Here is a 25,073-nt window from a genome sequence, read left to right on the forward strand (position 1 = left end):
AATGCAGTAGATCAGGGATATGTATGCCACCTCTTCCTGTCTCCTCTTCTGTATTTTCAAATTTTCTTTACTCACCAGGTCTTTACTCTCATCATATGAAAATGTTCAAGTTTCTCTCTCTGAAAATGTAATCAGACAAAAAGCTCCCAAACAAAACCTTCCTATGATCCCATATCTTAAAACTATTTACTTTATGGTGGATGACCAAAGGATAGAGAAGAACTGAATCCTATAAGAACTTAATTTAAGTGAAATCAATAATATTGACTTGATATGCTGTTAAAAGTATTATAAAATATTTTACTTATGTGTTTTATGTTATATACAGGTAAACAATATGCACTTAAACATTTTACACATTTATATTTCTACATTGGGCTATATATCTAAATGCATTTATACTGTGCTTTGCAGAAAATGTACAGATTTTTAAAGGGTAAATTTTGTAATACACAACTCCCACTCTATGTTGCCACTGTATAGTATGGACTTTTCAATATGAATTGTCTTATTCATTAGACTACGAGTCCTTTGGTTACTGGGCTCAGAAAGCATGGGCACCATACTAAACAACGGGTGCTGTTGCTAGAATAAGACCGCTGGACTAGTTCCCAAAATTGCTTACTACCCTCCTGAGAAAGATAATGGTATTATTCTTTTGATTCTCTAGTAATGTCTCCAGTAATGTGTAATAGTTTTCTTTTTCATAGGTATGTCTTTGTCACTCTATTATGAGTGAGCTCTTTGATTGCAGAGTCCATAGATTATTTGACAAATTATCTGCACGGCCTAAGACAGTGCTTAAGAGCACAGAGGGCAATACTTGACACAAAATAGATTATCCAATAAACATGACAATGACAGCAGGGTAAAAGAAAGAATCAGACCACAATCCAAAGTTTGTTCTCTTTGGCACTAAGGACTCTTTCTCTAGACAGGCTTCAGGAATGCTCTAATTTTAATCAAGTACACTCTCTTTGAAACAGTGCTTTACTGGAAAAAAACACTTGGACTAGGAGTCAGAAGATCTAAATTCCAGCCTCTATAAACAGATCATCTCTGGAGCCCCAGTTTCCTCACTGAGAAAACTGAGGTGAAACAGAGGTAACATCTACTTTACAGGGTAATGTAAAGATGTAAAGAAGATAATGTATGTGGAGGATATTAGTAAACTGTTAACTGCTACAGAAATGTTAGGTTGTCATTAACCGGACTATAGATTTGGGATTCATCAGCACATAGACAGTATTTAGAGCCATAAGACAGGATGAAATCACCTAGGAAGTAGGTATACACACAAAAAAGCACTCCAACAATTAGAGGTTTGAAAGAGGAAGAGAAATCAGCAAAATAAACTAAAAAAAAAAAAAAAAGAGCAACAGAAAAAAAGGTATCTTGTGAGGAGATATTTCCATAGAATATCAGAGAAAAAAGTGTTTCAATAGAGTGGTAAATTGGGTGCACTACTGATGGCAGCAAAGTAAAATGAGGATTGGAAATTTTAACACTTTGTGCTCTTAACCACTATGATACAACTGAAAACTGAAAACTGGCCATCAAGGAGCTCAGAAGGTGGTAGAGAAGTAGAAACACAATTAACTGTAGTATTAGGTTCAATAAGAGCAGTGAATCACACACAGCTTAAGTACTATGGGAGAAGAGAAGGCGGCAAAAAGGAGAAACGACAGCTATCACAGAGATTTATTCTAAACTGGGTTTTAAAGAATACCCAGGATTTCACCTGTCAGAGGTCCTGGGAGGAAAGGATGGCACAAATATGGGGTCGGTGGGGGCGGCGGTGGGGGGGGGGATATTCCAAGTAGACAGAACAGCTTGAAGGTGTAAAAATAGTTGCACGGAAAATGATGAATAATCTGGAGTGCCAGGACAGTGTGCATGGACAGCTGCTCAGGATGCAGAGAAGGAAGAATGGGGTGATGGATTTCAGGCTGGAATGGATATTAATGACAGATTTAAAATGGTCTTGAATGCCATAATAGCAATATTTCAGTTTGGGGTATAAAGAAGAATTAGTTAGCATTTGAAAGTTAGAAAAGTGACATGACTGTTTCTGAAAGATAAACGATGGGAAGCTAAGAACAGATTAAAAGGGGCCCCTCTGTCAGAATAAAGCATGGTCAGCATGCTAAAAAGAAATTAGTATTCTTTCTTTTAATAAAAGTGAATGCACCAGATCTAATTAAAATTCTACTCAAGTGACTCCAACATCACCCATATGCTTTTTCAAAAATACAATTGTAAGAGCACAGTTTACTTGTAGCATTTTCCAAAGATTTTTGTAGTAGATTTTTGAAAAAGGTGAAGCACATGTATACTAAATAAAAGAAAACAAGCATGTGCAGGACAGAATGCACCAAAATTCAATTTCTCCGTCATCACAAAATATATATGAAATAAATTATTTTGTGACTTTTATATGTTAATACATACCAAAAGATTTGAAAGATCAGCAACACAAAATTTTGCTGAAAATGGTGATCACTTAAGGGAGGATCATAAAAACTTCAAATTACTTTCCAATTTAAAAGATCCAGATTTTCTAATTGTAATTTGACCACACATTGTGGACTGAATGATTAATTTTGTGAGACAGTTTTTAAGACCTAGGTTTTCACTTTCCTATTTGGCTACAACAAAATCAAAATTAAAAATTAAACTAGGTAACTCATAATTATGGGTAGCAAAATATTACATATTTCTGAGTAGCTGTATACAAAATTCTCATTATGAAAGAGAATAATAAAGTGAATAAAATATGCACTGTTTTCCCTGCTCCCTCTTCAAGTGTTTTAAAAGAGATTTTTACCCCATAAAATTCCTTCTTTGGCATTTTATTCCCTTAGAAAATTTTCAGGTAAGGACTAAAATAAGTTTTTTAAAAAATTTTACCAGAAATGGACAATTTATATTATACAGTTATAATTAATAAAGTCAAAATGTTATATTTAAGTCCATGAAAAAGGTTTACTTCTAATCTTAGGCTATATAAACATAGAAACTTTTAGAATAATGTTTCAGGTATTCTAAAACAGTATGTCACTTGAAGATAATTTATTTTCAATAACAGGAAAAATAAACTAAACAAAATAGAAAAGAAGGAATTAAGTGATCTTATTTTCTGTCTTTAATGCCCTTGCTGGCTAGTGAGTTGTTAAAAAGAGCCTGGCACCTTCCCTCCCTCTTGCCGCTACTCTCACCATGTGATCTTTGCATATGCTGGCTCCCATTTGCCTTCTGCAATGAGTAGAAGCAGTCTCAGGCCCTCACCAGAAGTCTAGCAGATGCAGATGCCATTCTCTTGTATAGTGTTCAGAACCATGAGCCACATAAACCTATTTTCTTTATAAATTACCCAGCCTCTGGTATTCCTTTATAGCAACACAAAAATGGACAAACACAAAGGCAAGTGACTGTTAGATTTATTCTTCTGAGGTTATTTTGTAGATTTTCTAGGTGTTCCTCATTCCCTTTCATTCTTATTTTTATCATCTCCACTGACTGTGTATTTTCAAATACTCTGTCTTTGAGTTCACTAATTCTTTTCTGCTTGATCAGTTGTGCTGTTGAGACTCTCTGATGCATTTTTTTTGGTTCAGCCAATACATTTCTCAGTTCCAGGATATCTGTGTGTGTGTGTGTTTTTAAAATTATTTCAATCTAATTGTTAAATTGCTCTGATAAACTTCCTAATTGATTTTCTGTATGATTTGGAGTTTGCTGAATTTCCTCAAGATTGCTGTTTTGAATTCTTGATCTGAGAACTCACATATTGCCTTCTCATTAGGGTCAGTCTGAGGTCATGGTTCCCTGTTTTCTGTTGTTTGTTATGGACTTACGTCTGTCTTCACATTGAAGGATTATTCCAGGTTTTATTCCAGTTTTTACTGTCTGAGTTTGCTTGATTTCTCTAGTTGACACGTTTATAAAGACTCTACGCAATTTGTCCAATGATTCCCTTGGACTTAGATTTGCTGTAGCTCTCACAAAAGTCCAGAATGTTGCCTGTCCCAGACAGGGAAGTCTCAAAGGGGATTCCTTGGCTGTAAGGGGAGGCTGGCTAGGGGGTTCATGCCCAGAGGGTCTGTGGAGCATATCCCCTATAAGATGGTGCTGCTGAACTCTCTCTCAGATTTGGTGTCTCCTTTGTCTGAAATAGTTAGCAGTACCCAGGTTTCATGCACTGGGGCTGCTAGTCTGACCTACAATGTCTGTATTCAGATGTCCTCAAGGGTCCCTCTCCCTATAGGCACTTGCAATATTTCTTTTTGGTTCAGGCAGGAATGTCTTTCATGTGCAAGAAAAAAAGATGATAGGAAGCTAGTTGTCCACCTCAATCTCAGTTTTGCTGGTAGAGAAACCATGAGCCTGGGGGATTTTTACACAGAGTGCCTGATGGTTTGGGAGAGGGGCCTTGCAGATAAAGAAGACCATTTCTTCCATCTTTTGTTCACAGTTTTTGAGTTGTCTTTGACCCCAGGATTCATCACATACTCAGTTATGCGTTCCAGCATATTGATGGTGATAATCTTAGCACTGGATAGTATTAAAGTTTATGGTTTTCTGTGGGAAAGAGTGAAGGTAGATTGCTTCTACTCTGCCATTTCGGTGATGCCACTCCTCGTGGAATTCTTATATATCCTTTGTTAGGTTTATTCCTAGATATATCAACTTTTATTGAAATTTTTAAGTGGTACTTAAAAAGTATGGTTTCTAACTATTGCTGGGTAAACAGATTTTTAAATACCTGATCACATTCCTAAGGTCTTTGATTTAATAAGTTGTAGACTCTTTTAGATGTTATATATAATTTATCACATCAGTAGCAAATAATGAAGAAGGTTTGCTTCTTCCTTTCCAATCTTTATACCATTCATTTATATTTCTTATTTTATAATGTCACCTATGACTTCTAGTCTAATATTGATTGTAAGCAAAAATGGTAGGCATCCTTGTCTTGTTCCTGATATTAATGAGATTATTTTTAATCTACCACACTATGGCAGTGGCAGTGGGGTGCTTGTTGTCACCTGATAGGGTTGAAAGTCTTAATTTCCTACACTGCCTTCTCTAGCACCACTCCATAAAGGGGCTGCTGGGGAGCCTCATTATAGCCTGGAAAGGATGGAAGTGTAGGCTCTCCATGTGGCATTTGTTGGCATGGGTAAGAGTGGAGCTACAGGTTTTTCTATAGTTTTTGGCTGCAATATGGCACAGTTTTATCTAAAAGTTTTTCTGGGGCTGCCCCTTTCTTGGTCCTTTGGCTAGAGAGAGGCTTTTGTTTGGGAATTTTTTTGTGTGTATGCCCATTGGTATTTTTGGATTGTTAGGTTTTCCAGCTCCAATTTTGTGCTATATGAGGCAAAAAGAAAACCCAAGGAACTTATACTGGCTATCCCTTGTGTCCTGAGATCCCTAAACAGTTTGCCTTTTTCTCTTCACCTTTCAGAGTCTTCTTATGTTTGTTTTATATATAATGTTCAGGGGAGTTAGTGGAAAAATAGAGAAAAGTACATCTATTCCATTTTCCCAGAGAGGAAGTCTGTCAAGTATAGTTACTTTAAGCCTTTCTCTGGATTTCCTAGAGGTTCATTTCTGTTGACTGTAGTTTATCTTGTATTTTGGTCATGCTGTCTTGTTTCATCATATAGCTAGTTATTTTGGATTGACTGCCAGGTGCTATATATACCAAATTATAATAATTTGAGGCTTAGATTTATATTATTTTTGTCCAGAGAGCATTTGCTTCTTGCAGGCAGCTAGCAGAAGCAATAATCTGAAATATTTTAATCATAGCTTGAGATGATTCAAAGTGGGAGCTTTAGTCCACTGTAGGACTGTTCTATTTCTAGTTCACTCTCACTCTTCCAGTATGAACCTTTAGGGATATACTTTAGCCACTCCAGGTGTTAGTGGCTTACCTGGCCTACTCCTGAGCCCTCATCCAAGGCAGACCATGAACTCTTACCTTTGGTCTCACTAGAATTGTCATTCCATGGAAAGCCATAGCCATGTTCAACCTCTCTACCCTCTCTGTTGACTGGTAGACAGCTGCTTATTCAAGAACTGGCAGATGCCTCTGGGGAAAATGCAGCTCTAGAAGCTGGGCTTACCTCTTTTGGTTTCCATTTTCTCTTAGATATTTGCCTTATAATTCTTAACTTCCTTGACAGGTTTTCTGATGTTCTCAAACCAATTAAAAACAAATTTAAACGCACACACACACACACACACACACACACACACACACACACCCCTCCAGCATTTTTAGCTTTTCTCAGAAGTGGGCTTGGTCCTAATTATCTAGACTGCTATTATTGGAAGTTGGTATCTATCATTTTCTTTAGTTTTTACACATGCCATCCTGACTAGAATATAAAATGTTCCTGTGTGGACATCATGTCCTATGAATCCAGAATTCCCATGCCCTGATAGGAGGTCTGTCACATAATAAATAATTGCTGGATTAAAAAACATAACACGTGCAAGTCTTGACAAATAATACATATGTGGTATGATGATGGCAGAAGAATCAAATGTAATTTCCATATTTTTAAAGCTTAATAATGGTCATGCCATTCCCAGAAATGACAAAAGAAGTCACGAGAAGGCAGAAAGAGCAAAAGAATGGCTGGGACGATCACCTTGATTTTTGGATGTAGCTGAATCTGATGTATTTGTGAGGTACTTAAATAAAGCTGCTCAGATAAAAATGAGAAATGCCAATTTGGACTTCTAAAAAGAGGTGGGAGCTAGTTACACGACTCAAGAGTTATTCATGGCAAGGATCTTAAGGGAAAGAGAAAATATAAAGAGACAAGAGCAGCATATAAAAGAGAGGAGTGCCTAGATATACTTAGGGGATGGAATAATAATTCTTAAAGAAAACAGATGAGTGTTCAAAGAAGGCAAGCAGTTAATATTTGGATGTATTTTTTTTAACAAGGTTAGTTAGCATATTGGGGTGAGTTCAAGAGAAGCTAGTTTTCAGGAGAAAATGAGAAATTCACTTTTGGACATTTTAAAAATTTATAAATATATGGAAAAGAGAATGGAGATTGAGATACAGTTATGGGAGTTATCTAATTAGAAATGACAGTTGAAAACAACAGTCTATGTAGATATTTGTATATAGTGGATTCTATCAGTAAAAATGACATATTTTTTCCTTACAGGGGAATAATAGCTAATCTAAAAATCTCTTTTATCTCTAAGTGTGAATTGGTTTTTGAGAACGTGGAAATTGGCCTATTTTAATTTGAAAAATAATCCAATTACACTAAATGAGTATCAGAATCCTAATATTGTAATCAGTAAGAGGATATTTGTAAAACTTGCCAGAATTGCAAATGTATGCTTGAGTACAACAGTGCTGAACCAATCTTATGGAAAAATTCTTCTACTCCTTGCTTCTCTGTATAAGGAGTACCTTATCTGGGGACAACAGAAACAAAACAAAACATACTATTCTACCAATGGAGATGTGAATTGGCTTAATGGTTGTTTATAATCAATACCTGTTTAATTAGTAAAGTGTTTATGCTGTACTGGTTGTGCTAACTCTTGCTCATTTGATAATATATTCACTGAATTACTTATATAAAACATTTCAATACTTTAAAAATTCTAAAGTACATTTTATATATATGTTTTTAACATTACAATGTCTTAGAACACAAAGGAATCATTAGAGCCTCCATTTTGATGACTAACCTAAGATACAGTCACTGCATGCTTCTTTCTTATTTACTTATGTTCAAATTCATATTTCTTCTAATAACAGTGACCCTGCATAAATTCACCTGAAGACTAAAAGTCAGTTCACTTATAATATAATATAGTTATTCTTATTAAAATAAAATCCTCATACCATTTGGTGATGCCATAACAATCTTTAATAATATCCTGAAGAACGGCACGATAGAAGAGTGACTCAGTAGACAGCTGAAAAAAATGTAGACATATATGAGCACAAGAAACAAATAAAAAACAGAAATTAAATCAATACCAGGGAGCCAGAACTGTAAGTGAATGTTAGAAACCTGACTTTGTTGCTAAACATAGAAGATGACTATAATATTTCATTTCAAGTTAAAGTGTTACCCTGAGGCTAGTTCTCACTGTGGAAGTAACTCTGCAGGAAAACAGATGAAACCACAAAAGAAATAGTAGTGAATGAGGCAGAAAAGTCATAATCAATGAAAAATGGGCTGATGAATACATGCAGTGTTTATCAGCTAAAAATGTAGAAATAAACTTCAAGACCAGCCGCTCAGCTGTGGAGCCTGTAAGAGTCAGGAAGGACATGAATAAAAAAGAAGAGAATGCAGTTTTGTCTTAATGGAGGTAGAATAAAGATAATATCAACTATGATTCACACCAAGAAGAAGAGGATACTATCCTAAGGAAAGAAATGCTAAAGATATGTCTGAGGTCTGAAAGATGGCATTGGCTGGCTACTGCAGAGTTGAAAAGTAGAGGCTTAGAAAGGACATAGGATAAGCGATTGCACTCTTGGCAAGGCTTCCCTTCTAGGGGAAAGAGGGATGGGAGGTGTTCCATGAAGGTTCAAACATTTTCAAAAGGAAAGAAGGAATGGCTGAAGGAAAGGCCCAGTGAAACGTAATAGTTTCAAAGAAGCAGAAGGTGAAAAACTATTAATATTTATAAAAGAAAGATCACTTCATTGCAGCAACAGAAGAGGCACTCCTTAAGAAACTATAAAAATCACCAAAACACCACCCACATCCCCACAGATCTTTTGATGTTCATAGTACAGGATACCCAACACACAAAATAATGTTAGCAACAACCACCCATCTTCCATGCAAAGTTAATATTGGAAAAAAAAAAAAAAAGGAAAAATGAGTAAAAATGGAGAGGGGTCAATAATACTGCATGCTTTTGAAAAATCAAGCAAGGTGAAACTAAAAACTGTCCAAAGACTGGTCAAGTTCTAAAGATAGAGTTCAGTGGAATGTGTATATCCACTGAGTTATCTTTTTGTAATTTCTATTCTCCTTCATTCTTATTCAGAGTCCAAAAGTGTTATTTTCATCTGTTTTTGACTAGAATAAACATGTTTGAATTTGGATAGAATTTATAACAAAATAAAATTTTATCTATATGCTCAGGCAGAAAACCTACTCTACTACCCTTCTCCCCCGTCCAACATTAAAGTTACCACACTGAGGTGCTGAGACTACAAAAAAGAGAAGTTGGGGGTTGAGGGTCAGTCATTATTTCCTGGGTCTTCCCCTGATGGCACTGCCCTTTTAAGTCACTGGAGAACATCTTACTTGTAGCATATTAACAGAGCACTGTGTCAGAACACAAGTTATATCCCCTCTGGAAGGCAGGAATAGTTGGGCATGGTGATTCTAGCAAGAACTGGTGTTATGAATCAACTCATCCATGTAACAAAAAACCACCTGTACTCCCCGACCCCTCGCCGCCTCTAATCTATTTAAATAAAAAAAAAATAAGAAAAATTCTTTTTAAATGGTACATCAATGTTGCATAGGGGATTTTGTGGATAAACATTTCTCTCATTCTTGTTTTGCAATTCCGTATTACTATGTTTCTTTTTTAGGGTAGGTTTTTTGACATCAGTTTATTGTAGTTTTGGTTTTACCTATGTAGTATTATTTTGGAAGACAATTTACAACTCTGTGTATACATTTTAAGTCAGTGTGGGCTTTAATTAACATATGAATCAGCAAAAACAAAACAGAAATGGTGTTAGGAATACCACAGTCCCCAAATCAAGTCCTAAAATAACTCATTGAAAGTAGACTCATAAACACATTTGAATGGCCACACTAAAATTTATAACCTTCCAAGGTATAATTCTTACATGAAATCTCTTTCCAAATGCAACTCCTTCGCTTGAGACAAAAACTATTGATCTCAAAACTTTCTTTCTTTGAAAATTGTGCCAAAACATTTCATTTAAAATTTCGTATCTCTGTACATATTTTCATTTGAGATTTTATCATCTTCAGTAACTCTTTTCTACAGGACCCAAATCTCTACTTTATCATCTGTCCCTTATTTCCTTGAAAATCCTTTCACTTCTCTCACAAAATGTTTAAATCCCTTTTCATACATTAACTCCTACTCTTATAATGTTCTATTGAAATTCAAGACATTTTACTATTACATGAAGTGAAATATTAGTATTAGTACTATAAGTGGCTTACCAAGTTCTTAATTTTTTGTTTGATTAGCTATAATAGATAGAAACTTTAATTTTATATGAAACTTGTAAAAATAGTTAAAACTCTCCTCATGCTTTTGAAAAAAATTATATAAAATGATATCAAGAAAATTTAGAAATAAATTATATTTATATTGTTATTAAAAATTGTAAAAAAGACATTAAAAAAGACAAATGCATTTTGAGCAAGAGAACATGCAGAAATAGAATGCACAGAGAAATACAGCAGGATAGAGTAAAACATCATTCGCCAGTTACTCTGAGCATGTAAGTGCTTTACAGTGGTTTCCTAAGAGAAAGAGAAGAGAGTTACAAAGTGCCTTCAAATGCACATTCCTGGAATAACTAGGAGTATCCATCCTGGTAAATACACATGGGGGTAAGTGGGAAGGGAATCAACATCTCCTGAGCAGCCTGTGCCCAGCTATTCCAGGAATAAACTAGATGTGGTTCAGAGTTTACTTTCTTTCCCTCACAAGTGATAAATCAACTTAACACTCTAATGCATTTTAAACATGAGAAGGAGCATAAAGTGTACATCCTTAAAACATATGTATTAGACATGCATTTTACAGGTCTAGTGGAAAGGGGACTAAGCTGGAAGTCGGGGCTCTGCAATTGATTAGGGCAGCTAGAGCACATCAGTAAATTTCTGCTGTGTATCATTCTCATGTAAGTTTAGAATAACACTCAACTCATAAGATTGACTGTACTCAATCTTATGAGCAAACACTTGGGAAATTAAAAAACACCATACAAATGTATTGGGCATTATTAATATGATAAAGGTTTTATCTTTTCCCAGGCCCTTATAGAACCACTAAGTTGATATGTAGTACAGTAGTTCAGAGCTTGAACTCCAGCATCAGAGATTCAAATCCCAGCATTCACTACCTTAAAGTGTCTTCCCGTGTATCACAGGATATTAATACCACATGGCTCATGGTACTATGTGTTTATTATCTTAATTGCTGAGAAAAACTTTGAATAGTATTTTAGTAAGCTCTGTGTTAGATTTACCTAATGTTTTCCTGATTATAATTATTAATTACCTATAACAGCTGACATTTATTGAGAACTACGTGGTAGACATTGTTTTAAGTATTTTACATTTTTCTTTCATTTAATCGCATGAGAAAAGTATTATTACTCCTGTTATTATTATTTCTCCTATCTTTACAGATAAAGAAATTAAGCTACAGAGAAATTATGACATGAGCCCAAGGTCATTGAATCAGTAACTGATGAACACAAGATGCAAACCAGCAGTTTGAAACTAAAGTCCCACAAACTTAAACCATATGCTCTAATGTTAATGCCTTCAAAAGAATCTGTTTTTATCAATTTTTTCCATAAGCATAGTGAATACATTTAAAAAAATAATAACATACAAAACGTTCCTGGGCTAGAGTAAGTGCTCAGTAAATAATACTTGTTATTGAAATTATTTTTAAAAATTCAAGAAGAGATCTTGGGAAAAGTTTCAAAAAAGAACTGTTAAAAAATCCCTAATATGTTTCATGAATATAAGATGAAGGATAAGACAATCATATGGATATTTAGGGGATTATGTTTAACTTCTGTTTATATATACAAACCCATTTGGCTGTTGCAACTAATGACTAATCAAGTCAATAAGGAAAAACATCAAACAACCAACTGAAATAAGTGTTTTGGACTAAAGTGAAAATAATAATATACTGAACACTAGACCTTGTTTATCTTTACTTGAACTAAGCCCGCAAAAGCCTAATTGTTAGCAGCAGCATTCTTTAGGAATACTTACAGACTGTTTAGCATAATAGGAAGAAATGAGAGGTTAGTATAAGAGCATAATGTGGAAATTTTCCTAGAAGCTCAATTTACTGTTCTGAAAGTTCATTTCTCTTTTAAAGTAAACTTATGGAAAACATATAAATCTGAATACGCAGCAGTGACAAGTAGAGGTGATATTAATTAAAATCCATAAGGTTTTAAGTTCATCAGCAGGTCAAGTATGAAGAGCAGTTGAAAGAAAAACAATTGTGTTCATCACTTGGATTAAACACTCTTAACTCACCCCTTGGCCAACTGCAACCCGCTCCAATGCCTTAAAGGAAAAAAAAAAAAAAAAACAAGACAGACTGTTGATATATTTAGTCTTATAAGTGACATTTAAAAAGATTAATTGATAACATGTAAGTTTATGCAGTTAAAAGTGTTAATATCATTAAAGAATATTAACTAGTATGCTCATGTAATTTAGGGTTGATTTATAATGGACATGTGTCATATACACAAATACATATCCTTGAATGTCAATTCCAATTATATAGCCCTTGAATTTCAGAAGGAATTAGAAAACAGGAAAAAAATGAAATGACATATTCCTGGCTCACTTTTAGTATAGCCAAAACAATCAAATTCAATGCTATTATTATGCATATATACAAACATACAGATATATTTATATGTTATATTTTAACATATTTTCTTATAATTTTTAATGAACCTATTATTTTGTCTTTTAGTAAACAAAAACAACATAGTGCCTTGAACAGAGAACACTATGGGCTAAAGTGTTCTAGACATAAGGATACCTGTCAAATCAGGCACAATTAAGGTTTTATTTAACCAGATAGTTACTTCATATGCCAGGTAGCTTAATATTTAATATTTAATAATATTTTTCCCATTGTATAAAAATTTAGGAAACCAAATGATCTACTACAAACAAACATAAACACATCACAGAGCTGTGAAGAAAGTACTGAACTAATTCTGTGTTTACAACTTGGTACATTTTATATAATAATTGAAGTAATCATATATAAAATTTGTTACATTACTACATGTACAGTAGATGATGTTGGAAAGGCAAGTCATTTTTCTTCATAATTAGCAATGTACAAAAGTATTACTGGTGATGTTCTTCAAAATTTGGCATTTAATGCATGATATTAGCCAAAAATAATAAATTCTGCAACATCTAAATACAGCTCTTACTCTAGGAAAAAATATAACCATACCAAACATGCTGACATTCTGGCATTACGACCACAACACCATCTCTCTTCCTTTAAATAGTGGCACATTGGAAATCCCCACTTTTCTTGAGTACATTCTGCAGATGGAAAAATATGGATTATTTAAATAAAATTCTTCCTGTTTCAGTTAAAGTAAATAATCTATTGAGAAAGTAAATTAGTCATTGAGAAAGTCAAACAGTAGTTAAACATGGAAGTGGTGATGGAAGTGATTCATTGGTTAACTGAAAACATATTGTTATGAAAATGGTATTTGTTCAACAGCAGCTGCTTTGTGTTTAAGCTCCAAGTCTGAAACCAACCAATTTGATACTGATACCAAAACGATTTCTCTAAGATTTAGCAAAAGCAATTTAAAATGTAAATACTCTGCATGTTCAGTATAAATACAGGAGATAACGAATGAGATACTGATCATTTATTGCTGACCTGACTTTTTTTTAAAAAAGTGACTTATTAAATATGACATTTGGCAACTTACAGAGCAATATGAATTCATTCCTAACAATGCTGAAGCATCATTTTTTTTTAGCCACTATGTTCCCTTTTCAGAAAAAGAACAGCTGTACAGGTTCTTATTTGTTCATTATATTCGGATGCTCTAATATTTTCAACTATGATCCAATTTGGCTCAACTGCACTTATGACTTAAGTAACAACAACAAAAATCAATGTTCACTGCTCAATCATATATCTACAGCCCTAATCACAGAGTTACATATGCAACTTGCTGATGTTCAAACTTAGTTCCACGGGGTTTCTTAAAAGGAAAAGAAACCAATTTCTATTTTAAATTAAAGCCTGGAAAATAGAATTAAATTTTATAATTGTGACAATGAAAAGAAAATTGAGATAAACATAAACATAAATTTCTATTAGGTTAAAAAGTAAAACAGAACTAAAAACTTGAAAACAAGAAAATACTTTAAAAGAAAACGCAATTGAGGTAGATTCCACTAAATAAACTTCTGTGCCATGAAGGACCAGATGACTTTTGATTAAAGGAGAGAAAGTTTAAATTTCATAAAAATAAGCCTGTGAAAGAGGTTTCTTTCAAGTACTAAATTAAAATTTATAAGAGATCCTACTGATAATCAGATGAAGATATGGACCCTCCCCTTGGGAATACAAATAATAATACAAAGAACTCAAACAACTCAACGGGAATATAAATAATAACATAAAGAACTCAACTCAACAAAAACCAAATAATGTCATTAAAAAGTAGGCAAAGTATCTGAATGGATATTTCTCAAAAGAAGACAGACAAATGGCCAACAAGCATATGAAAAAAAATGTTAACATAACTAATCATCAGGGAAATGCAATCAAAACCACAATGAAATACCACCTCACACCAGTTAAAATGGCTATTATCAAAAAGACAAAAAAATAACAGATGGTGGTGAGGATGCAGAAAAAAGGGAACTTTGAGACATCGTTGGTAGGAATGTAAATTAGCACAGCAATTACAGAAAATATGGAGATTTTTCAAAAAACTAAAAAGAGAATTACCATTTGATCCTAAAATCCCACTACTGGGTATTTATCCAAAGTAAAGGAAATAAGTATATCAAAAGTATACCTGCACCCTATGTTTATTGCAACACTATTCACAATAGCAAAGATATGGAAACAACCTAAGTGTCCATCATCAGATGAAAGGATGAAGAAATGTGGTATATATACACAATGGAATAGTACTTGGCCAAAAAAAAAAAAAAAAAAAGAAAGAAAAGAATGAAATCCTGTCATTTGCAGCAATATGAATGAAACTGGAGGTCATTATGTTAAGTGACATAAACCAGGCACAGAAAGACAAAATTCTTACTCATATGGGGGACTAAAAGAGTTGATCTCATGGATATAGAGTGGAATGATAGTTACCAGAGGCTGGGCAGAATGTATGTGTTGGGGGTGGGGGTGAAGAGAGGTAGATTAATGGGTACAGTTAGAAGGAATAAATTCTAATATTCGATAACACAGTAGGATGACTATAGTGAACAATATATTGTATGTTTCAAAAAGAGCTAGAAGAAGATTTGAAATGTTCACAACACAAAGAAATGATAGATGCTCGAGGTGATGGATATTGTATATACCCTAACTTGTTCACTACACACTCTATGCATGTATCAAAATACCACATGCACCCCATAAATATGTACAGATATTATATATCAACAAAATATGTTAATATTTATATAGCACTTAATATTGTGAAATACTATCGTAAGCACTTTAAATATATTAACTAGCTTTAGCCCGTACAAGAATTCTATGAAATAGATATACTACCATTCTCATGTTTCAGATAGGGAAACTGAGCATAGGCAGATTAAGTAAATTGCCTCAGTTACAAATCTAGCAAAAGGCAGAGCTAGAATTTAAACGCAGGCAATCTAACTTAAGAACTCATGCTCTTAACCACCCAGCTATATAAATACATGCTCACAAACAATTTCACTTACAATTGCATAGGACTCATAGAGCCTTTGAAGCTTATCCAGGTCCTAGGGACACTGGGCTACTTCTCCCATTTCCAAGATGACTTGAAGCAGTGGTTTGGGTTTTATCAGAGGTTTTACAAGTTAACTGAGACATGATTATTGCTAAATGAAAGGGCTGTGATAAGTATTTTATGTTTTTCTTACAACTAAAAAGAGAAATACATAGATCTTACTGTAAAAAGTAAGGAGCTTGGGAGATGGGGGTGTGCTATTTTATTCAAAGTGGTTATACAAAAAGTACTAACCAATGAAACAGCTAGTTCCCCATCCCCTAAATCCATTTTCTCCTTGTTCCTTGTACTAACAGAGCACTCAACAATTCAGATTTGAGACTGCAATTCTCAGACTCCCATGTACCCCCTAGGATAACTACAAGACTAGGTTTTGGCCAATTGAATGTGGGCAGAAATGATGTGTGCAAATTCCACGTTATACACTTGAAGGGATGGGGGACATGTGCTTTCCCCCACACTTTCCAACCCTACCCCCTTACTTCATTCCTTCTTTGTCTGAAATGTGATGGCAAGCCAACTGAGACCATGTAAACAAGAGCAACAGAGGGTAGAACAGCACGATAGAAGAATCCTGGGTTCCTGAAAGACTTTTTGGTTCAGCTTCTACACCAGCTCTAATTGTCTACCTCTGGATTGAAAAAGAAATATCCCTCTGTCTTGTTTAAGTCACTGTTAGTTTGATTCTGAATCTATATTGGACCTAAATCTTTATCTTAATGATTCCTAACCTTTTTATCGCTCAGCACTCTTGGAACATGCCAAAATTTGTACATCACACTGGAATAAACAGATGATGCCGACTATGGTCAGAGGCAAAACCCAGGGATGAAGGAAACAACATATCAGGAACACCCATAAAGTATCCACAGCACAGTAGTTAAATAGGTTTTGTCCTAATTACTATATAAGTCTTTCCTGAGGATGTGATATTTGAGTAGAAATGTAAATCAAATGAGAAAACTATGACAATATTAGGGAAAGATTTAATAAAATAAAAATAAAAAAGCCCTGGGCTTCCAACAGACATAGTTACTCCCCCAAACCATAATAAGGAATATCTTACAATTAAAAATGATAATCAACTAGAAATTTTCCAGTCTCTTCTAATATCCCAACCAAATACCTAAAAATAAACAAACACTTGAACACTGGAAAAGAGGAGATAAAAATCAACTTACTGGCCGGGTGCAGTGGCTCATGCCTGTAATCCCAGCACTATGGGAGGCCGAGGCGGGTGGATTGTTTAAGCTCAGGAGTTCGAGACCAGCCTGAGCAAGAGCGAGACCCCGTCTCTACTAAAAATAGAAAGAAATGATTTGGACAGCTAAAAATATATATATAGAAAAAGTTAGCCGGGCATGGTGGCTCATGCCTATAGTCCCAGCTACTCGGGAGGCTGAGGCAGGAGGACCGCTTGAGCCCAGGAGTTTGAGGTTGCTGTGAGCAAGGCTGACGCCATGGCACTCACTCTAGCCTGGGCAACAGAGTGAGTCTCTGTCTCAAAAAAAAAACAAAAACAAAAACTCAACTTACTGCCAAACATGAAAAAAATTCCACTTCAAAAAAAAAAAAAAAACAATGGATTTGTAATGAAAGTTATAATTAGTGGACCATATTACTGTCTGCAATTTACCTTAGGCTGCCAGGGAAAAAAAATCATGTCTATTTTCTTGAAAATGTGTAGAGAGGTCCTCTCCCATTGATAAGCTAAAGAAAACTTGTACTAGAAAAAAATTCTACCTAACATTAGAGATAAAAGGGTATAGTATTTTTGAAAAATGCATTACTTTGGAAGGGGCATATTATTAGAAAAACACCGTAATATAAGAAACCCATAGCCAAGTTACTCCCAAATTCTTGACCCACAGAAGCTATGATAGATAATAATTCTTGTGGCTGTGAGTGATTAAGTTTTGGGGTGATTTCTTATACAGGATTAGATAAAAAATACAGTCTAGAAGTAGCAATAAGAAGTAAGCAGGCCAATTACCCCATGAAAGGACTGTGAGAAAGAAAAACCCATTGTTTGAGGTGTATGAGGAGTGTGCTTCTTTAGTAAAGAGCTAGATCAGACAAGACGATAAAGAAACTTTCAGAGAAAGTAGGCAATGTTAGCAATAACTGACTGTGAATTCCACAGGATGTAGAGGGATTTTAGAATTGGGGAGAAGTGGAAGACTTAGTCAAAACAAAGGGCATATGGAGATACATTAGATTAGGGTCCTGAAAATAAGGGATGATCTGTGAGACCTGGCTGTGGTGGTGGCTTATATGAATAGGTATATAAGGCATGATGGGATTAGTCCTAAGAGTCCCAGAGAGACAGTGGGGAAGCTATGAGTATTGTCATAGGGGAAAGGCAGGGGTGGGAATTTTTCAAGGGGAAAAGAGAATTCTAGGTTTCCCAACAGACTTCTCTTTCAACAGGTTGTCTCGTCACTCTGTTTCCAAAGCTCTTTAGTTTAACATAGTCCCATTTGTCTATTTTGGTTTTAGTTGTCTGTGCTTTTGAGGTCTTAGCCATAAAATCGTTGCCCAGACTGATGTCTTGAAGTGTTTTTCCCTATGTTTTCTTCTAGGAGTTTTATAGTGTTAGGTCTTACGTTTAAGTCTTTAATCCACCTTAAGTTCACTTTAGTATATGGTGAGAGATAGGAGTCTAATTTCTTTCTTTTGCATTTCAATATCCAATTTTCTCTTCTACTGCTTTTTAAAGCACAAGGTAGGCATAATAAGACTGCTTAAATTGCCCAAAGTTAATCTGAGAACATTCTGGCAATGACAGCCAGTTTGCAACCCTTGCTCTATCTATACTCTTTCCCTAAGTCATCTTATCTATACCTCAATGTAAAATGTTGATTCCTGTATTAGTTTCCTAGGGCTGCAGTAAGAAATTATCATAAACTGGTTACTTAAAACAACAGAAATATGTTATCTCACAGTTCGGAGGCTAGAAGTCCAAACTCAAGTTGTTGACTGGTCCATGCATCCTCTGAAGGTTCTAGGGAAGAATCCCTCATTACATCTTACCTTGCCAGCTTCTGGTGTTTACTGGTGATCCTTGTCATTCCTTGGCTTATAGCTACATTACTCCAGTTTCTGCTAGTCTTCACATGGCAGTCTTCTCTCTGTGTGTCCTCTTGTCTTCTTATAAGGACATCAATTACTGGATTTAGGGCCCACCCAATCCAGTATGACCTCATCTGAACAAATTACAATTGTAAAAACCCAGTTTCCAAATATGGTCACATTCTAAGGCTCCGGGTAGATACAACTTTGGAGGACACTAATTACCCTACTACAATTCCTAAAATATATCTACAACCCTCTCCTCTTCTGTGAGATCTAGTTATATATTACCAGTAGCCTAACCACCATATCCAAATGGATAATTCATTGGCATCTCTTAAAATCAACATGTCCAAAATTTGACTAATGTAAAAACACAAATGTAGATCTCATGAAGTTTCCTATTTCAATAATCAATACTAACATTTATTCATTTATACGAGTCAAAAAATTCAGGAGCCTTCTTTGACACTTTCTCATCCATAGCTTGTTTTATTATTCCTGTTTATTTATCTCCTAAATATTCCCCAAATCCATACATATTCTCTATTTCCACCATCCAAAACTACCTGGACTGCTACTATGGTGTTTTGATTGGTCTGCCAACATCCACTCCTGCTTCCTTTCATTCTAATCTCAAATCTACAACTATAATGGTCTTTTAAGATTTAAAACTCATCAGTTCATTTTCCTGCTTAATGAAGCCTTCCTCTCCTTTAAATACCCTGTTCCTTAACATGATTGACAAAATCCTACATGATCTGCCTGTGCCTACCTCACCAGATTCATTTCACACTTTATTCTCTGTTTCAGCCTTTTTTTAAAAATGGATTTTCAATCTTAGATATAGTCATTGAGTACTTAGTATGCAAGGCACTGTATTAGTGGCTAAATATTCTTTAGTTTCAATGAATAATCTGAACTATATATAGTTCTCTCCCTTTTTGCTTTAAACCACTGTATTAAAGTATCATTGATATACAAAAAGCTGTAAATTTTAATATATATAACTTGATGTGTTTGGAAGTAAGTATACACCCGTGAAACCATCAAACCATCGTCACTAGCAATGCCATAAACTTATCACGTCCAAAAGTTTCCTCCTACCCCTGTTTCTTTTTGTTTCCTTTTGTGGTAAGAACACTTAATATAAGATCTACCCACTTAGCAAATTTTGAAGTATACAACACAGTATTGTGAATCATAGCCTCTATATCATACAGTAGATCTCCAGATTTTAATTTATTTTGTATAACCAAAACTTTGTACCCTTTGACTAACACCTCCCCATTGTTATTCGCCTTGGCCCCTGCTGTTGCTTCTGTGTTTGATTATTCTACTATTCTACTCTCTGCTTCTGTGTTTGACTATTTTAGATTTCCAATATAAGTGAGATCATGCAGTATTTGTCTTTGTCTGGCTTATTTCACTTAGCATAATTTCCTCCAGATCCATCCATGTAGTTGAAAATGGCAGGATAGCCTTCTTTTTCAATGCTGAATAATATTCCACTGTATATATAACCTGCATTGTCTTTACCCATTCATTCACTGATAGACACGTAAGTGATTCCGTATCTTGGCTACCGTGAATAATGTCGCAATAAACATGGGAGTGTAGATACCTCTTCAAGATCCAAATTCCAATTTAAATTCTTTGGGATATATACCCCCAAATCAAAATGCTGAATCAAACGGTAATTTTATTTTTAAATTTTAAGGAATCTCCATACTGTTTTCCACAGTGGCTGCACCAATTTACATTCCCACCAAGAGTGTAAAAGGGTTCTCTTTTCTTCACATCCTTGCCAACACGTGTCCTTTGTTTTCTTGATAATAGTTATTTTAACAATGTGAGGTGATATCTCACTATGCTTTTGATTTACATTTGAATTTTTATCCATTCCATAAATATGGACTGAACCCCTACTGGTCCTTTCTTTTTGCCTTCATCAGAATGTAAGAAGATAATGTAAGAAGATAAAGAAAATAAATGCCCAGTAAAAAAAAAATGCATATGTTACTTAATAAAATCATATCTACATGAAAACATTAATGAGTCAGTCCACATACTACTTTCTCAGTACTTTTAGGCATAACTATAGAAAGGCAAAGTCGATAGCTGATGGAAAACTCTGTGCTGGTTTGGCAAACACTGGGCTAGCAGCTCTCTAACAGAGTTTTTCATCGCATATGGCAGGTTCCCTCTGCTGCAACACCCTGCCCTTGATAAAACGATGTATACTGAGATACATATGGAATACCTAAAACAATCTTTATGCTAATATTATGGATGATGTTTTAACTTCATACCTATAAAAATGTCATTCATTGTGCAAGACTGATGATAAAGGAAATTTAGACAACTTGCTCACAATTTATTTACCACAGTGGGGGAGAATGCGAGAACACCATAGCAAAGTATCTTTCAAGGTCATTTGTAAAATAGTATCCAAATCTAGATTTATACATAAAACTAGTAGATTGTAAACTAGTTTTTTAAAAGCCTGTTTTATATTAGTTTGATAGTCAACTCTCTGACAAGAATTTCTGTCAGCTTTGCTTTCCTTTCACTTTATATACAAAGCATAAACTTTTTCTCTTTATTACTCCTTTTAAGTGGCTATATTAATTTTCTATTTTAGATTTAATCACATTCTTGGCTTCTTTTATTTACCATGAACACAGGGAGAACTTTTTTATGCTGAATACCTCCAATGAGCATGAGCTTCAAAAACCACTTTATATTAGTCACAAAAAATAACGAGGTGAAAATTAAAGAAAGTAAGAAGCAAAATGTACTAAAGATCCATTTCTAACTACTTCTAGGCAGCATGAAGATGCCCCATGGCAAAAATTAGATCAGTGCCAACATTCTAGAAAACATACAGCTGCCTGACTGAAGATCACACACAGCTGTCAGTGTGAGGTGGTTGTGCAAAGAATGACAAGTACCTCTAGAAATCTCTGTATTCATCCCATATTAATTGGCAAGAATTTTTCTGAGACATAGGTCCAGCTGAATAGTGAGAAATAATATGATATTGTAACAAAAGCTTATAAACAGATGACTCTACAAGCCTGGCAGTAAAGTCTACTTATCTGCTATAAGATTGCAAAGAACAATACCTAGAGTAGCCTCCCCAGAAACTTTCAAACTGAGATAGGTCCTAGTAGGTTCTCATTGGATTATAGAATAAGCTAAAAAAACTATTAATACTGATAGTTAAGAAAATGAATACTTAAAGATGCATTTGCTATGAATTATTGCTAGACAGTTTTACTTCTTAAAAACTAAACATACAAAACTTTGGGAAAAACAACATGTATGGCCATTATCATACTGGTATAGATTTAAAAGTATAATTTTAAAAATCTTCACATTATCATTCAAATGCAGAATCATAGCAGGAAAGCAGAATACTTATTTATGTAAAACTAAATCTAAACATCTTGAGAAATATAAATGAGGTTCAGTTTAAATAACATACATGTTTCAGAAAGCTGTATTTAAGTCATAGAATGATATTGTTAAAGCCAGAAGAGACAGGCCAAGCATGGTGACTCATGCCTATAATCCCAGCACTTTGAGTCTGAGGCAGAAAGATCACTTGAGGCCAGGAGTTCAAGACCAGCCTGAGGAACATAGTGAGACCCTGCCTCTATAAAAAGTAGAAAAATTAGTTGAGCATAGTGGCTTGGGCCTGCAGTCCCAGATACTTGGGAGGTTGAGCCTAGGAATTTGAGGCTACAGTGAGCTATGATGATGCCACTGCACTCTAGCCCAGGCAAAAGAGCAAGACTCTGTCTCAAAAAAAAAAAAAAAAAAAAAAAAAAAAAAAGCCATGAGAGACAAATCATCTAATTTAAACTTTCTCCTGTTCCACTAGTTTACAGATGATCCACATAGGCTGATTTATCCAAGGCTACAGTATCGTAGAGACAGAATGAAAACTCTAGTCAAATGATCACTTCTGTGTAATGTCTTTGCACACCCTTGGACATTTAGAAATCACTATCTTTATGCTTCCAATGTAATGTATACATAACTCTAACAGCACCTATCACACTACATTACAACTGTTTTTTCTTATCTGTAACAAAATCTATTACACTGTACATTTCTTTAAATTGTTTCATTTAGATATCCCCAGTATCTAGCAAGGTGGGCAGTGGGTAGGTACGCAGTTTGCTGAGTGTCTATAAAATCTCAGCATATTCTATGTTGAATAAATGTTCACTGATATTCTCAATACTTGAGGTAGTTGTTACTATGTAGATCTTATGTTTTTGTAATTTCAGGTTTTAAATTAGGAGTTGCTAAACAATTTTCATGTCCCAATTTCCAGCGTCTTGATGGAGTACTAATGATTTATGGGAAAGTTTAAAGAGAGCTCACTGGAAAGAATTAATTTGAAATATAATCACGTATAATTGTTTTTTAAAGCTTTCTTTTCTTCAAAAAATTATTTTGAAACATAATCAATCACATAATTTATTTTAAAACTGTATTTTCTCAAAGTTTATACTAAAATTCTTACAAAAAAATTCTAGTAATGAACATGCAATGCAGTGGGCACCATGATAGGTAAGTAAAATATTTCCTCTTCAACTTACAAGAAATGTAACTTACTTACAAATCTGAGAAAGCTCTATGAGACTCTGTAAGGAAAGAAGCTCTTATGTGAAAAGTTGGATGACTGAAAAAGAAACAAACTTAGGAAGACATAAATATTTTTTTATATTTGTCAAAATAAAGTAACTCATTTTTTTAAACAAATATACATTCAGCATCTGCTATAAACCAGATACTGTTTGAGATGTTTAACACAGCACACAGATAAGGTGATTTGCAGCTTAAATGAGCAAATTCAATTAGTCATAACAAATATTTATTAATATATAACAATGTTTTATAAACTGTAGGTAATAGCCAGCAGAGTGGCAGAGCTAGCACTTACTGGCTCCAGAGAGCTGACTGTATGCATCTGTTGCCAATTTAGCATTTACTGGCATCAGATTGGTAGCTTGAAATTGGCCAACCTAGGTATATTTACACCCTGGAAATGCTATACATTAGGGCTTTCATTCAGACATTTACTATCACATCACTGGCCACAACCCATTAATAGGTCATGAAATCAATTTAGTGGACTGTGACCAACGTTTTACAAAATTTAAGAAAAAGGAACTGAGTAAAACTGCCAGCATGCATTGTGTGTTGTAAGACTAAATACCTAGTAAAGAACAAATATTACCTAAAAAGAAAAAAAAGAGTAATAAGTTCTTTTTCTATAAAATTTAAGTACAAATTTTATTTATTCTATGTATACTAGGTAGTGATGTAAAGTGCATTTCTTAATGTGGGTCTGAGTCAAAAAAATGTAAAACAACTACTATAATCAAGAGAACAAATGTAATTTACTTCCATAAACATGTTTTATAACATTTGTGGTTATCATACGCTTTGAGGTTAAAAATCACATTTTTGGGAGAGGAAATAAAATCTTTGTAGTTAATAGGTGAATATTTGGACGCTTCTCGTTCCTTTCTTAAGAAATACCAAAGAGAAGAATTATACTTTATGATCACAAGAGAATCTGAATGTATGTAGATTTAGTTAAATAAGACCTCTGTCTCACCAGGTACTGTGCTTTTCATCATTGCTCTAGCAGTTGCTGGTATGTAAACCTTCTCTAGCCTGTTTCTTATCTTTGCTAAGAAGGGCAAAGCCAGCCCAGTATCTTGAATTCTCAAACTACTTATGTCAACACAGTTATTTCTTCTCAATGTCTCATCAAATACTTTTGTTTCTTCTTTAGTTTTAACTATTGCTGAATCACTTTTTTAAAATTTATAATTTCATTTCATGTTATTCCTTTATTGAATGCTTGCTATACACCACACATTATGGTGAGTGTTAGGCATTAAAGAAAAATATTAAAGATAAGCTTTTTGCCTTAAGGGAACTCAGAGTCTATTGAGAAATAAATACTAAACTGACCATAATTAAATAATGTGGTGGATGCCAAAGCACAAGAATGTACAAAGAGATTACCCCCACTTCTCCTTTTAAAGAGTTAATGCTCTCATGTTACTTCTTTCAACCTCCAAAATCAGAACACAAAAAAGAGAGGAGACAGGGAAGAGAGGAAGAGGAAAAGGAGGGGTGAGGAAGGAGAAGGAAAAAAACAAAACAAAACAGGCTGTTATTAATA

At 34.5% G+C, this 25,073-nt stretch overlaps 1 protein-coding gene across 1 annotated transcript in view; it reads right to left on the reverse strand.

Annotated features, from left to right (window-relative positions):
• The window catches only part of METTL25 (methyltransferase like 25), a 78,051-nt gene that overhangs the window by 22,469 nt on the left and 30,509 nt on the right, over positions 1-25,073 (reverse strand). Inside the window, exons 6-8 of the mRNA XM_045553296.1 lie at positions 13,246-13,340; positions 12,297-12,326; positions 7,889-7,962 (exon numbers count right to left, since the gene is read on the reverse strand). Coding sequence (XP_045409252.1) covers positions 7,889-7,962; positions 12,297-12,326; positions 13,246-13,340 — 199 coding nt within the window. The remainder of the gene's footprint in view (positions 1-7,888; positions 7,963-12,296; positions 12,327-13,245; positions 13,341-25,073) is intronic.

This window comes from Lemur catta, chromosome 6 (genome assembly GCF_020740605.2).
Source record: "Lemur catta isolate mLemCat1 chromosome 6, mLemCat1.pri, whole genome shotgun sequence".
NCBI classification, from domain to species: domain Eukaryota; kingdom Metazoa; phylum Chordata; class Mammalia; order Primates; family Lemuridae; genus Lemur; species Lemur catta.